This window comes from Coregonus clupeaformis, chromosome 24 (genome assembly GCF_020615455.1).
Source record: "Coregonus clupeaformis isolate EN_2021a chromosome 24, ASM2061545v1, whole genome shotgun sequence".
Classification (NCBI taxonomy): Eukaryota; Metazoa; Chordata; class Actinopteri; order Salmoniformes; family Salmonidae; genus Coregonus; species Coregonus clupeaformis.
Window position 1 is genome coordinate 34,184,305 of NC_059215.1, and position 13,339 is coordinate 34,197,643.

At 40.7% G+C, this 13,339-nt stretch overlaps 2 protein-coding genes across 3 annotated transcripts in view; both read right to left on the reverse strand.

Annotated features, from left to right (window-relative positions):
• LOC121537472 (BTB/POZ domain-containing protein KCTD20) lies at positions 1 to 7,307 on the reverse strand. Of its 2 annotated transcripts, none has more exons than XM_041845095.2 (7): positions 7,118 to 7,307; positions 3,456 to 3,683; positions 3,211 to 3,325; positions 2,446 to 2,566; positions 1,673 to 1,870; positions 1,253 to 1,363; positions 1 to 990 (listed from the first exon to the last, which is right to left on the reverse strand). In XM_041845095.2, exons 2-7 carry the CDS (start codon positions 3,587 to 3,589, stop codon positions 680 to 682), a joined length of 990 nt encoding a protein of 329 aa, XP_041701029.1. In that variant the 5' UTR covers positions 3,590 to 3,683; positions 7,118 to 7,307; the 3' UTR covers positions 1 to 679. The 2 variants fall into 2 exon arrangements, with proteins under 2 accessions (XP_041701029.1, XP_041701030.1); XM_041845096.2 differs by having other exon boundaries at positions 3,211 to 3,313; positions 7,118 to 7,306.
• A 1,115-nt stretch (positions 7,308 to 8,422) lies between these two features.
• Positions 8,423 to 13,339, reverse strand: part of LOC121538259 (mitochondrial carrier homolog 1) — a 38,035-nt gene continuing 33,118 nt past the window's right edge. The window contains exons 11-12 of the mRNA XM_041846111.2: positions 10,187 to 10,262; positions 8,423 to 10,062 (exon numbers count right to left, since the gene is read on the reverse strand). Coding sequence (XP_041702045.1) covers positions 9,988 to 10,062; positions 10,187 to 10,262 — 151 coding nt within the window. The 3' untranslated portion in view covers positions 8,423 to 9,987. The remainder of the gene's footprint in view (positions 10,063 to 10,186; positions 10,263 to 13,339) is intronic.

Genomic DNA, 13,339 nt, shown 5'->3' on the forward strand with positions numbered 1-13,339 from the left:
TATGTATAATGCTCTTTAATTACTCAAGGCACACATTCATCTAGCCTATGACTGACTATAGGATCTACAGGCTCAGGGAGATGTCTCTGTGACAGACAGTGTAACAAGTGTAACATGGCAGACGCATCAACATGTTGAACGTGGCACTCATTCATAACGTCATCATGTTGCCATGGGAACATGTCATTTGGAATGGAATGTCAAACAAATTGGCTTCATTCATAGGCCTACATCTCATTTGCATGCCTACAACAGTGACAAAAACAGTAGGTATTTTAAATGCATACCATCACAGACGACACAACATAACGTCATAAAATGTGCATATATTGCACATGTATGTGTATAAAAGCTCTCTCTCTGAAATAGTCATATGACATTCAAAGCTATCCACCAAAATGACGATTTCGCATTCCAAACAATAAAAGTGCCCAGTTAGAACAGTAACATAGCCCTCTTTACGGGAGGACAGTCTTGCAGTTATCTGAGGTGCAATATATCCAACATGCCCAACAATACCTTAACTTTTAATGTGCACCCTGTTGAAGACAAGCACTGTGCTCTTGCCATTATGGCAAGGAAATAACGACTTCCTCTGGTTTGAAGGAAATAGTCCATCAAGAGCCTCGGGATGAGATGGGTAGCAGCAGAAATGCGGTGGGGGTGTGGTCTGAGAGTCTCAGCTTTCATTGGCTGCAGTCTGGGAGAGTTGGGGGAGTTGAGAGGGGTCTGGCCCATTGAGCCTGTCCAGCTCATCCACCTGCGGGGTGGGCATGGTGCCTCCCCAGGCCGCCCCACCTCCGCCCCCCTCCCCTGGCACCGCCAGGTTGGGCACGCTCTTGCTGCGGACGCACTGGAAGTCCACGTGGCGGCTCTTCCCTTCCTCCTTCTCCCAGGACAGCTGAATGAAGGGCCGCTGCACGTAATTGTAGATGACCTCTGACCTTCCTCCCGGGCGCCGCTTCACTTTCTCCTTATAGGTTGGGTACCCTGGGACACAGAAACAGATCAGTGGAAATCCATTTGTAATGTATATCAATACACATTTTACAGGGGGTAACTTGGGTAGAACAGACTTTCAAGTTTGTATGACCAACACATATTAACATAAAACTACAATTACTGTGGAGCGTGGTCATGGATGCTATTCAAGAAAATCTTTTCAGGACAGCACAGAGAATCCTCCACCTTGAATAAAGCATAAATTAATCCCCTGGCCTGGGGAAGTTGAGTGGAGACAAGACCAACTCACCCTCAATGCCTATCCGGATGTTCTTCAAACCTCTCTCCTTCAGCAGGGTTTTGGCAACATCTCTGTTCTCGATGTACTTGAAGAAGCGGTAGAGTTTGGAGCTGTACAAAACTGGACAGAGGCGAGAGAAACATATTCATTCACTCAACATTGAAATTGTTCCGGCGCACAGTTAGCCAAGATGGTTAGCTAGCTAGCTAAAGTTATTAACAGTTAATAAGCAACCACTCCTACATATACTCTTGATAGAAACCGTAATGCTGCTGCGTCAAAAACATGCTTCCAAAAATGATGAGGTGTCTCCAGTTGCGTAACCTTTACATGTGACCAATTTTGAATTGACATTGGTATTGGAAGTTGGTAATTTTTCAGAGTACTTTAGGATTGGTGATGTGTGTGTGTTTTGACTGGTGGCCTTACTTTGGGAATACTCCTCTCCCATGGGTGGAGGGTGTTCCTCATCCCAGTCCACAATGTCATCGTCGGCCAGAACCACGATGTGGCACTCCCTCTCCCCTCCCTGGGCACATGACACCATGGCGGGCACCACCAGCTCCTCCAGGAAGCCCTCAAACTTCCTCCTTGCCCCATCGTTGGACAGCTCGTGAAGCAGGGCACCTGGGAACATAATGAGACAGTGAAGGTGGTCCTCTGTAGCTCAATTGGTAGAGCATGGCGCTTGTAACGCCAGGGTAGTGGGTTCGATCCCCGGGACCACCCATACGTAAAAATGTATGCACGCATGACTGTAAGTCGCTTTGGATAAAAGCGTCTGCTAAATGGCATATTATTATTATTATTATTATTATAAGTTGGTCAAGTGACTATCATGATAATCAAGTGAAGGATATGTCTATGTTGAGACTGCAAGGAGGTTTGAATGCTATGAGGTCATTAAAAAAATATGCTCCCATTTTGCAATCATTCTCAAACAAAATATTCACTCCAAAAACATTTAGTACCTCAACTTGTTATTGTTAAGATTCATAGATGAGGGTATCCTTGTGATGTGTTGTGTTGTCATAAGAGTTGCTAATACCGGTAAAGATATATTTGTAATGGCTGCTGTTCTGCATATTCCATATATTTTGCCCGCCCCTACCCCTACCTTGGTCAATCCCCTAAACTGGTCAGTTTACACATGGAGTGACAGGTTAGAGTTAAGGGTGGTAATAATGGGTGGTAATACTCACTGAGGTCGCGACACTTGACCGTGCTGGCATTGAAGTTGATACAGAGGTAATCACAAGCCTCTCTCAGCTCTGACACTGATACGCCATCGGGACACCTCATAACACCCGTCTGATAAAAGTTCTGGCAGAGAAATACACATTGGAATGAATGAACAGATCGTTTTTGGTACCTCTACAGCTGTGGCAATACCAGTCATTTCACTGAGATGATAGACTGGCTTTAAAAATGCCAGCCCCATCACAAGTACTGGAGGAGAGCTTTTATTTGCAACATTATAAGATTTTCAGAAGTTGTTGGGTCGAGGCTATAAAGTATACACTGAGTATATATATAAACAATAAGAACACTTGTTCTTTCCATGACATAGACTGACCAGGTTGAATCCAGGTGAAAGCTATGATCCCTTATTGATGTCACTTCAATCAGTGTAGATGAAGGGGAGGAGACAGGTTAAAAATAAGGATTTTTAAGCCTTGAGAAAATTGAGACATGGATTGTGTATGTGTGCCATTCAGTGGGTGAATGGGCAAGACAAAATATTTAAGTGCCTTTGAACGGGGTATGTAATAGGTGCCAGGCGCACAGGTCTGTGTCAAGTACTGCAACGCTGCTGGGTTTTTCACACTCAACAGTTTCCTGCAAAAGGTGGGGTGCAACTCAATATTAGGACGGTGTTCCTAATGTTTGGTATACTCAGTGTATATTTTCTGCACTGTGTGAGTGTCTGGTTATAAGCAGTGCTGGTTACTGGTGTGCCAACTCACCAGTATGACCTGAAAGATGCTGGCACTGATGCCCTCTGTCAGTTCATACTCGCCCTTCCCATTGGGCCTGGTGAAATTGTGCTGTCGCGCTGGGCCAAACATTCTGCAATGACAACTTGAACAAATGTAACCCAAACCTTAACCAACTATGTTTTCTCTAAGTAACATTTTCATATCCGTATATACTCTACATTCATCAGTAAGTGAAATAAAATATAATTATTTAAGTTAATTTCCCACTGTACCTCCCTAGCATGGTGTTGGGGTGTGCAGTGAAGGTGGCGGGGTCCACCACAAAATGGCTACCGTCCACAACCAGTGTGACCCTCTCACGGTGAACGGTACCCAGGTCCATTCTTCCCTCTTTCAATACGCTCATCTCTCTGCGTCTCTTTTCCTCTAACAGACTCTCCCCTCTACTGTGGGTGGACCTGGCCACTTGGAGATCACTGTAGGATTGGCTGTTTTAAGATCTGTAAAAAAATTAAATAAGATTAGGATTATTCCTGTGGAGGACACCCTTGCAACGGGAGCTGCTCTGAGATCTGTTCCAAAATCAACAGGATTCTGATGATTACAAGAGAGAAGATTGAATGGGCTGCAAAGATATTAGCATGACAATGCTATAGACCCCATACTGTCCAGATATACCTGACTGTCAAGATTCCCCTAAAAAAGAATGACTTACAATGGTAGTCATCACCCAAAAAACCTTATCAAATGTAATAAACAGTTCACTAAATCCCTAGTTTAAACCAACATTAGATTAAGTTATGTTGTACGAGAAGCTAGCGATTCTACATTTAAATTGACTTTAGGCCTATTGACTGTAAAAAACGATGTAGGCCTTCTTTCTATTCATGAATGTGATTTCAAGAATGAGTTAATCATCAGTACATTACATTAGCCTTTCACATAGCACTACTGTTACAATGAGCAGCATACAGTGCCTTCAGAAAGTATTCATACCCCTTGACTTAATCCATATTTTGTTGTGCTACAGCCTGAATAAAAATTGATTATATAGATTTTTTTTCCTCACCCATCTACACACAATACCCCATAATGATGACGTGAACACATGTTTTTAGACATTTTTGCACATTTATTGAAAATGATATACAGAAGTATATAAGTATTAACATCCCTGAGTCAATACTTTTTAGAAGCACCTTTGCCAGCGATTACAGCTGTGAGTCTTTCTGAGTAAGTCTGTAAGAGCTTTCCACACCTAGATTGTGCAACATTTGCCCATTATTATTTTCAATATTCTTCAAGCTCTGTCAAATTGGTTGTTGATCATTGCTAGACAACCATTTTCAGGTCTTGCCATAGATTTTCAAGTAGATTTAAGTCAAAACTGTAACTCAGCCACTCAGGAACATTCACTGTCTTCTTGATAAGCAACTCCAGCGTAGATTTGGCCTTGTGTTTTAGGTTATTTTCCTGCTGAAAGGTGAATTAATCTCCCAGTGTCTGGTGGAAGCAGACTGAACCAGGTTTTGCTCTAAGATTTTGCCTGTGCTTAGCTCCATTCCATTTATTTTTTATTCTGAAAAACTCCCCAGTCTTTAACGATTGCAAGCATACCCATAACATGATGCAGCCACCACTATGCTTGAAAATATGGAGAGTGGTACTCAGTAATGTGTTGTTTTGGATTTGCCCCAATCATAACACTTTGTATTCAGGACAAAAAGTTCATTGCTTTGCCACATTTGTTGCAGTATTACTATAGTGCCTTGTCGCAAACATGATGCATGTTTTGGAATATTTGTATTCTGTACAGGTTTCCTTCTTTTCACTCCGTCAATTAGGTTATTATTGTGGAGTAACTACAATGATGTTGATCAATCCTCAGTTTTCTCCTATCAAAGCCATTAAACTCTGTAACTGTTTTAAAGTCACCATTGACCTCATGGTGAAATTCCGTAGCGGTTTCCTTCCTCTCCGATAACTGAGTTAGGAAGGACGCCTGTATTTTTGTAGTTACTAGGTGTATTGATACACCATCCAAAGTGTAATTAATAACTTCACCATGCTCAAAGGGATATTCAATGTCTGCTTCTTTTTTTCCCCCATCTACCAATAGGTGCCCTTCTTTGCAAGGCATTGGAAAACCTCCCTAGTCATTGTGGTTGAATCTGTTTTTGAAATTCACTGCTCGACTGAGGGACCTTACAGATAATTGTATGTGTAGGGTACAGAGATTAGGTAGTCATAAAAAAATCATGTTAAACACTATTATTGCACACAGAGTGAATCCATGCAACTTATTATGTGACTTGTTAAGCAACATATTTAGACTTGCCATAACAAAAGGGTTGAATACTTAATGACTCAAGACATTCAAGCTTTTCATTTTTTATTATTTTGTAAACATTTCGAAAAAACATTATTCCACTTTGACATTATGGGGTATTGTGTGTAGGCCAGTTACAAAAAAAATCTCATTTTAATCCATTTGAAGTTCTGTCCGTAACACAACAAAATGTGGAAAAAGTAAAAGAAAAAATACTTTCTGAAGGCACTGTAAAAACTAAACATGCCCATTAAAATAATGAAACATATTTTGTGAACAGCGTAAATATTGAGTTTGTCCCAGCCCCTTTACCAACCAGAAACAACAACTTGTACATTCCTGTTCTGCTAGACAAGTCCAAATTACTGTCCTCTGAATCATCAAAGGAGTCTAGCTGTCTAAAATATAATTCAAAGTTAAATAGCCTAGACTCTCATAAAATAATAATTTGTTTAATAATTACCATAAATTCATATGTAATATCAAATGTGTTACCATAGAATTAGGAATTAGAATACTAGAATGAACATAAACCTTCTTAAGGTGGTATAAAAGGTCAGCCATTTTGGTAAGGGAGTTGGTCAACCATGGTCAGCCAGTGCTGTGATAAGATATTGTGTAAAAACAATGAATTTGAAGATTATCTGCACTGCATGTTTGTTAGCTAGCTAGCCAGCCAGTTTTAGAGGAATGATTCCATAAATTTTCAAAATAACTGCCAATATTCCAACATTCTATTCAAACAATGCAGTCAATCCACAGCCATACACTGGCTGGAATTAGCTGATGATAGGGCTTTTTTTGTTTGTTGACAAGTTGTAAATGAAACAAGTAGTGATATTGTATCATATAAATAACACTCACAGCTTTCCAAGAAAACAAAAATTGAGACATTTATGGTCTGTTTAAATGTATTTTAGAGGCTATTTATACAGATTTCTTTTTTAAATATATTTTATTTATAATTACATGACAATATTTTAGGTTGACAATAATTATATTACACAATTTCTGATATATCTGCCTTATTTTTATTTTCCTACATAAGTAAAATAAGGAAATGAATCACCCATTACTCTACTGTCATTCATTCCAACTAGACTGGTTTGGATTTCTCCCTCACCACAATGGCTGCCATTTTTTAACCATTCTGGAACGTTGAAGGTTTATGACAAAGCCGCTCTAGTAATTTAATGGGATCTCTATGTGTGTTACAATCTACAGTATCGGCAGCGTTCTAGAATGTAATGTGGAACCTTTATTGTGGGAACACCATGTGACTTTTACATTGAAGTCTTGTAATACAGTCGCATTGTCCGTGGTCATCGTTCATATATCGGTCCACATTAGGCTACGAGTCGATAGGCTCGTGAATGTCCTGAAGGAAAGCCCTAATTCAGACAACACTGTAGTTTAAAAACGGTCTGTCAGCTATCTTTCTGCTTTCGTCTACTCTTCGTCCAGCCATTCATTTGTGTCAAATCATCGATACATTAGCTTCGTTGCCTACCCTGAGAATATAGAAATATTGCATAGTCACTTGGACTAACGCGACAAGTTGCTACATGTTGCATAGGCTACTGTATCTAAAATATCAAAACTTACGTCAGTTTCATGCCCTCGGTGCTCCGGTCTTCGGTTCAGTATTTCAAATGCGCCACGGTGCCACCTCATGAGGTTTCAAGTAACTTGAAATACCTTCGCCATGACTCAAATATGCTCCCATTAGGCTCTTTCCTTGTACTGTAAAAACTGAACCAATGATGGCCTGAACACTGCGCCTGTCATAAGGGGAAGTCTTCTAGCCTCAGCTGCGCAAGCACCTGAATGCGGCATTGAACGTGTTTGTCAATACATTTGTATCTATAATGCCATAGGTTCATATCAATGTACAGTTCAGTTGATTTTTTTCTTCTCCTAATCCAGGAATAAAAACACGTTATGAACAATGATTAATAACCTCAGTGTAACAAAGTATAGTGCCTCTACCCTTTCAAATTTGGACATATAAGAATTTTGGATAACTGCTCAGATATACACATTGTTAAATGATATATATAGCTATATTCTAAGTTGTTACTCATGTAAGATATAACATTATTTTTTTTAATGACCTAGAGATGGAGCTGCCCAGAGATTTTGCCCCAGTGGCATCATTAGGCCAACAGTCTGCCAGTTGCTAACATGTTGCCCAGGGGGTCTTGAACTGTCTACAACTCTTCTTTTCAATCCATCTTCTATTAAATCCTTGCAAGAGCTCTGTTGGTCTGGCTAAACAATTTATGTTCTCCAATGGATCACAATACATTATTTATTGCAACATGAAGAAATTGAATACAAAATTGTGGTAAGGTCCAGCGCAATGTCAATTGTCCATTTGATTTGTGCTAGGACCATAAACATGCAACCTTTTAGATTTGTTGCAAGGTGAGTGCCTTGTTCAAGTTATGTTATTTCATCAACAGGGACAACCTGTTCTTTTGGGGTTTTGAACATCATTCATGGCAAGACATGTCCCCTCTGTGACCCACTGGGTAAAAGAAAGACTGCTTTGTGCAGACTGGACATGTAGAACAACTCCTGGCATGTACAATTGATTTTAACTGGTCAGATAGAGATTTTATATTACAAATGGGTATAATGAAAAGCTGATGAATGATTAACTATACAGGGAACAAAAAGTATGTGTGTGTCCCAACTAATATATTTACAGGAAATTACCACTCTTCGACCCTCTCATTCAAGCCACTGCCTGGCACAAAAAGTATGAATGTGTAGCCGTGTGTGTGTGTCTGCCTGTCCAGTTGGTCCCACAGAAATTACTACTTGTAGACCATCACATCATCCATGTCATTTCATTTTTTATATATAAAACCAGATCAAAGGATAGGTTAAAATAAACACAGATACTGTAGAATAGGCAAGCATGCCAGGTTTAATATTATTTCAGGAAAATAATAGACATTGGAAATGCAAGGTTGCAAAGCAACTGCCTCGCCATTGCTTCTCCCTCTTTCGGAGATCACAGTTTACAGGGAATGTTTGACTGGAAACTCAGAACACGATAGTGAATACTCATGGCATTTTGAGAAAAAAAGACACATACAGAAAGATTACATCACTGGACACCATATTCTCAATTACATGGTATAAAGATGCACACATTATAATAAACCCACTCACACACTTGGCAAAGCATTTCTCTTCTGCATGCTTTTCCCACACATTATTTAAAGTAGACATGATTAGAGAAATGATTAGAAAAAACTGGAACTTGACAAGAACAAATCTGGAATAAGGACACAAACACAGCCCATACCAAACCCGGTCAGGATCATTTTGTGGTTAACACTGATCATGGGGGAGACACAATATGATCATGTAAATGAGGAGGTAAGGGGATTCCTTTGATTTATATGCTACTACAAGTGGTTAACTGTAAACTATCAGGCTAACTGGGATCTTCAACTGCAGTCAAAAATAACTCAATAAACAGAAGTGGTCAGTTGACTGATCAGGCACACACCCTTAACCTGAATGCAAAATGTGGCATAATATGCATAATATGCTCAGCCATTGTCACCATATAATGTAGCATTTCTTTGTCATTGGTAACACAAACATACCCATAATTTTGCACCAGTTAGACGTATAAGTGATATATCAAGGTAATTTGTCAATATGGCCATAGAGAAAAACTTTTTGGGATGGCAGGCTACGTTTTTAGACATCCCTGAAAACCACTGGTTGCCCTCTGAATTCCTCCCGTTTCTTACTCCTCTCATGGCAAGAGAACACTGGAGCTGCAATTTGTAAGAATATGTGATCAAATTAGTCTTATGGTTGAAAGGAGAGTACTCTAGTTATTGTGGGCTTATGATGTTTCTGAATAGGTATAATTCTTGGTTAAAGCACTTCTGATAGGAGGCAAAGGATCACTTTCGAATGCAACCACACTTATCATGCTACTGGGAAGAAGATCCTTTGAAAAAGTAACATTTGGCATATTTTCAATAGATGACGTTATCAACTATCAAATTCCAAAGCTTACATAGAACTTAATTAAACTGTATATAAAAATAAATAAATGGCAAAATGAAGTGATAGATTTGAACAAATAAAAAAAATTGTGCAACTTTGGGCTGGGATAGTAAAAGGAGATTATACCCTCAGCATTCAACTAAGAGGAAATCTATTGGGTAGCATTTTGATTTACTCACAATAAGTCTCACTCCTCCAACCTCTTACTTTTGAGTGGCTAAACTAATACTGAAGATTAAAAACAAAATTAACAAAACAACTCTTCATTTGTAAGTAACTTTGATTCAGCAAAAAAATATCTTGCTGCTCCTGCTGTATCCACCAGGGGGTTTAAGTTGAGGGGAAGGTTTGACTTGGTGGGCTGTACGTTGGTCTCACTGAGGTAGCAGTTAGGAAGGAGAACAGTGACACAGGTTGTGCGGCAGTTGATGACTTCACTCCTCAGTCAAGGCCATGGCTTTCACAGGTACGCGGCGGAAGAAGAAGCTGGACCCTCGGAAGAGATGGCCCTGATGGGTGAGGCACAAAAAGACAGGTTTCAGACATGCGCTACCAGAGAAAAGAAAAAAAGTAACTCACTCACACACACACAGTATGAGTGGGTTCCATTTGCTCCACATAAGTGGACTGTACCTCATGGCTCAGGTGAGCCCAACAGTGTACCCAGGACTTGAAGATGGGAGAGTTAGGGGGAACACCAGCCACCAAGCTGTGAACACACAATGCAGAGATCCATTAAAAGCTGAACCCACAAGCTTAAGGATTGATCTAATGGACATCAAACAAATCAATAGAAACCGTATCCCATCAAGTCTATATATTGACTTCATATGAAAGTTGAGACAGATACAGCATTATTACTATTTTCAACTGGCACCAGCTATAGGACAGTTAAGTACAGGAAACGGACTGCAACAAGGGCATAATCCCTGGTGCTTTCTACTGTTGTTGTGCTCTTGATTTAGAGAAGATGGGCTTGCTTCAGTGAGAGATCACTGACTTGGGTATGCTTGGAACCATTATAAACTGAATCATTACCTACAGTGAGGGGAAAAAGTATTTGATCCCCTGCTGCTTTAGTACGTTTGCCCACTGACAAAGACATGATCAGTCTATAATTTTAATGGTAGGTTTATTTGAACAGTGAGAGACAGAATAACAACAAATAAATCCAGAAAAACACATGTCAAAAATGTTATAAATTGATTTGCATTTTAAATGAGGGAAATAAGTATTTGACCCCTCTGCAAAACATTACTTAGTACTTGGTGGCATATATATATATATACACAGTGGGGAGAACAAGTATTTGATACACTGCAGATTTTGCAGGTTTTCCTACTTACAAAGCATGTAGAGGTCTGTAATTTTTATCATAGGTACACTTCAACTGTGAGAGACGGAATCTAAAACAAAAATCCAGAAAATCACATTTTATGATTTTTAAATAAATAATTAGCATTTTATTGCATGACATAAGTATTTGATACATCAGAAAAGCAGAACTTAATATTTGGTACAGAAACCTTTGTTTGCAATTACAGAGATCATACGTTTCCTGTAGGTCTTGACCAGGTTTGCACACACTGCAGCAGGGATTTTGGCCCACTCCTCCATACAGACCTTCTCCAGATCCTTCAGGTTTCGGGCCTGTCGCTGGGCAATACAGACTTTCAGCTCCCTCCAAATATTTTCTATTGGGTTCAGGTCTGGAGACTGGCTAGGCCACTCCAGGACCTTGAGATGCCTCTTACAGAGCCACTCCTTAGTTGCCCTGGCTGTGTGTTTCGGGTCGTTGTCATGCTGGAAGACCCAGCCACGACCCATCTTCAATGCTCTTACTGAGGGAAGGAGGTTGTTGGCCAAGATCTCGCGATACATGGCCCCATCCATCCTCCCCTCAATACGGTGCAGTCGTCCTGTCCCCTTTGCAGAAAAGCATCCCCAAATAATTATGTTTCCACCTCCATGCTTCACGGTTGGGATGGTGTTCTTGGGGTTGTACTCATCCTTCTTCTTCCTCCAAACACGGCGAGTGGAGTTTAGACCAAAAAGCTCTATTTTTGTCTCATCAGACCACATGACCTTCTCCCATTCCTCCTCTGGATCATCCAGATGGTCATTGGCAAACTTCAGACGGGCCTGGACATGCGCTGGCTTGAGCAGGGGGACCTTGCGTGCGCTGCAGGATTTTAATCTATGACGGCGTAGTGTGTTACTAATGGTTTTCTTTGAGACTGTGGTCCCAGCTCTCTTCAGGTCATTGACCAGGTCCTGCCGTTTAGTTCTGGGCTGATCCCTCACCTTCCTCATGATCATTGATGCCCCACGAGGTGAGATTTACATGAACATTTTAGTCATTTAGCAGACGCTCTTATCCAGAGCGACTTACAGTTAGTGAGTGCATACATTATTTTTTTCATACTGGCCCCCCGTGGGAATCGAACCCACAACCCTGGTGTTGCAAACGCCGTGCTCTACCAACATCCCTGCCGGCCATTCCCTCCCCTACCCTGGACGACGCTGGGCCAATTGTGCGCCGCCCCATGGGTCTCCCGTTCACGGCCGGCTACGACAGAGCCTGGATTCGAACCAGGATCTCTAGTGGCACAGCTAGCACTGCGATGCACAGTGCCTTAGACCACTGCGCCACTCGGGAGATCTTGCATGGAGCCCCAGACCGAGGGTGATTGACCGTAATCTTGAACTTCTAATAATTGCGCCAACAGTTGTTGCCTTCTCACCAAGCTGCTTGCCTATTGTCCTGTAGCCCATCCCAGCCTTGTGCAGGTCTACAATTTTATCCCTGATGTCCTTACACAGCTCTCTGGTCTTGGCCATTGTGGAGAGGTTGGAGTCTGTTTGATTGAGTGTGTGGACAGGTGTCTTTTATACAGGTAACGAGTTCAAACAGGTGCAGTTAATACAGGTAATGAGTGGAGAACAGGAGGGCTTCTTAAAGAAAAAACTAACAGGTCTGTGAGAGCCGGAATTCTTACTGGTTGGTAGGTGATCAAATACTTATGTCATGCAATAAAATGCAAATTAATTACTTAAAAATCATACAATGTGATTCTCTGGATTTTTGTTTTAGATTCCGTCTCTCACAGTTGAAGTGTACATATGATAAAAATTACAGACCTCTACATGCTTTGTAAGTAGGAAAACCTGCAAAATCGGCAGTGTATCAAATACTTGTTCTCACCACTGTATATATATATATATATATTCAGAGCCATATTCCTGTAAAGCTCAAAGAGGATCTCATGGCAAATGAAGTAGAAGGGCTGTGGTTGCAGGTTCACCTGCCTCATCTGAAGCGCCTTCTTTTAGGGTGCTATAGGCCACAAAGTGCAAACTGTCAGTATCTGGGGAATGTGTGTGTGATGTTATATAAGGTCTCTGATGCTCACAGAGACATTTATTTTCTTGGTGACCTCTCAAGAGGAAACTTCTTACTATGACTAATGCCTGTAACGTGACCCAGGTTATCACTCAACCAACTAAAGTGTATACCAATAGTGTTGGATCTGTGACATCCACTTGTATTGATCATATCTACACTAATGCTGCAGAGCTTTGCTCCAAAGCAATATCAGTTCCCATTGGCTGTAGTGACGAGAACATTGAGGTAATAACAAGGAAAGCCAAAGTACCAAAGGCAGGGCCTAAAGTTACTTATACAGTACATTCGGAAAGTATTCAGACCCATTGACTTTTTCCACATTTTGTTACGTTACAGCCTTATTCTACAATGGATTAAAAAATAAATACATTCTCATCAAT

Bases quoted from the DNA above. Each gene is read 5' to 3' on its own strand.
- LOC121537472 (XM_041845095.2), bottom strand. From the start codon at position 3,589: ATGAGCGTATTGAAAGAGGGAAGAATGGACCTGGGTACCGTTCACCGT. The intron at 3,326-3,455 runs GTACAGTGGGAA...CATTTGTTCAAG, and splicing joins CCCAACACCATGCTAGGGAG to TTGTCATTGCAGAATGTTTG. The intron at 1,364-1,672 runs GTAAGGCCACCA...GCCTCTGTCCAG, and splicing joins GGGAGAGGAGTATTCCCAAA to TTTTGTACAGCTCCAAACTC.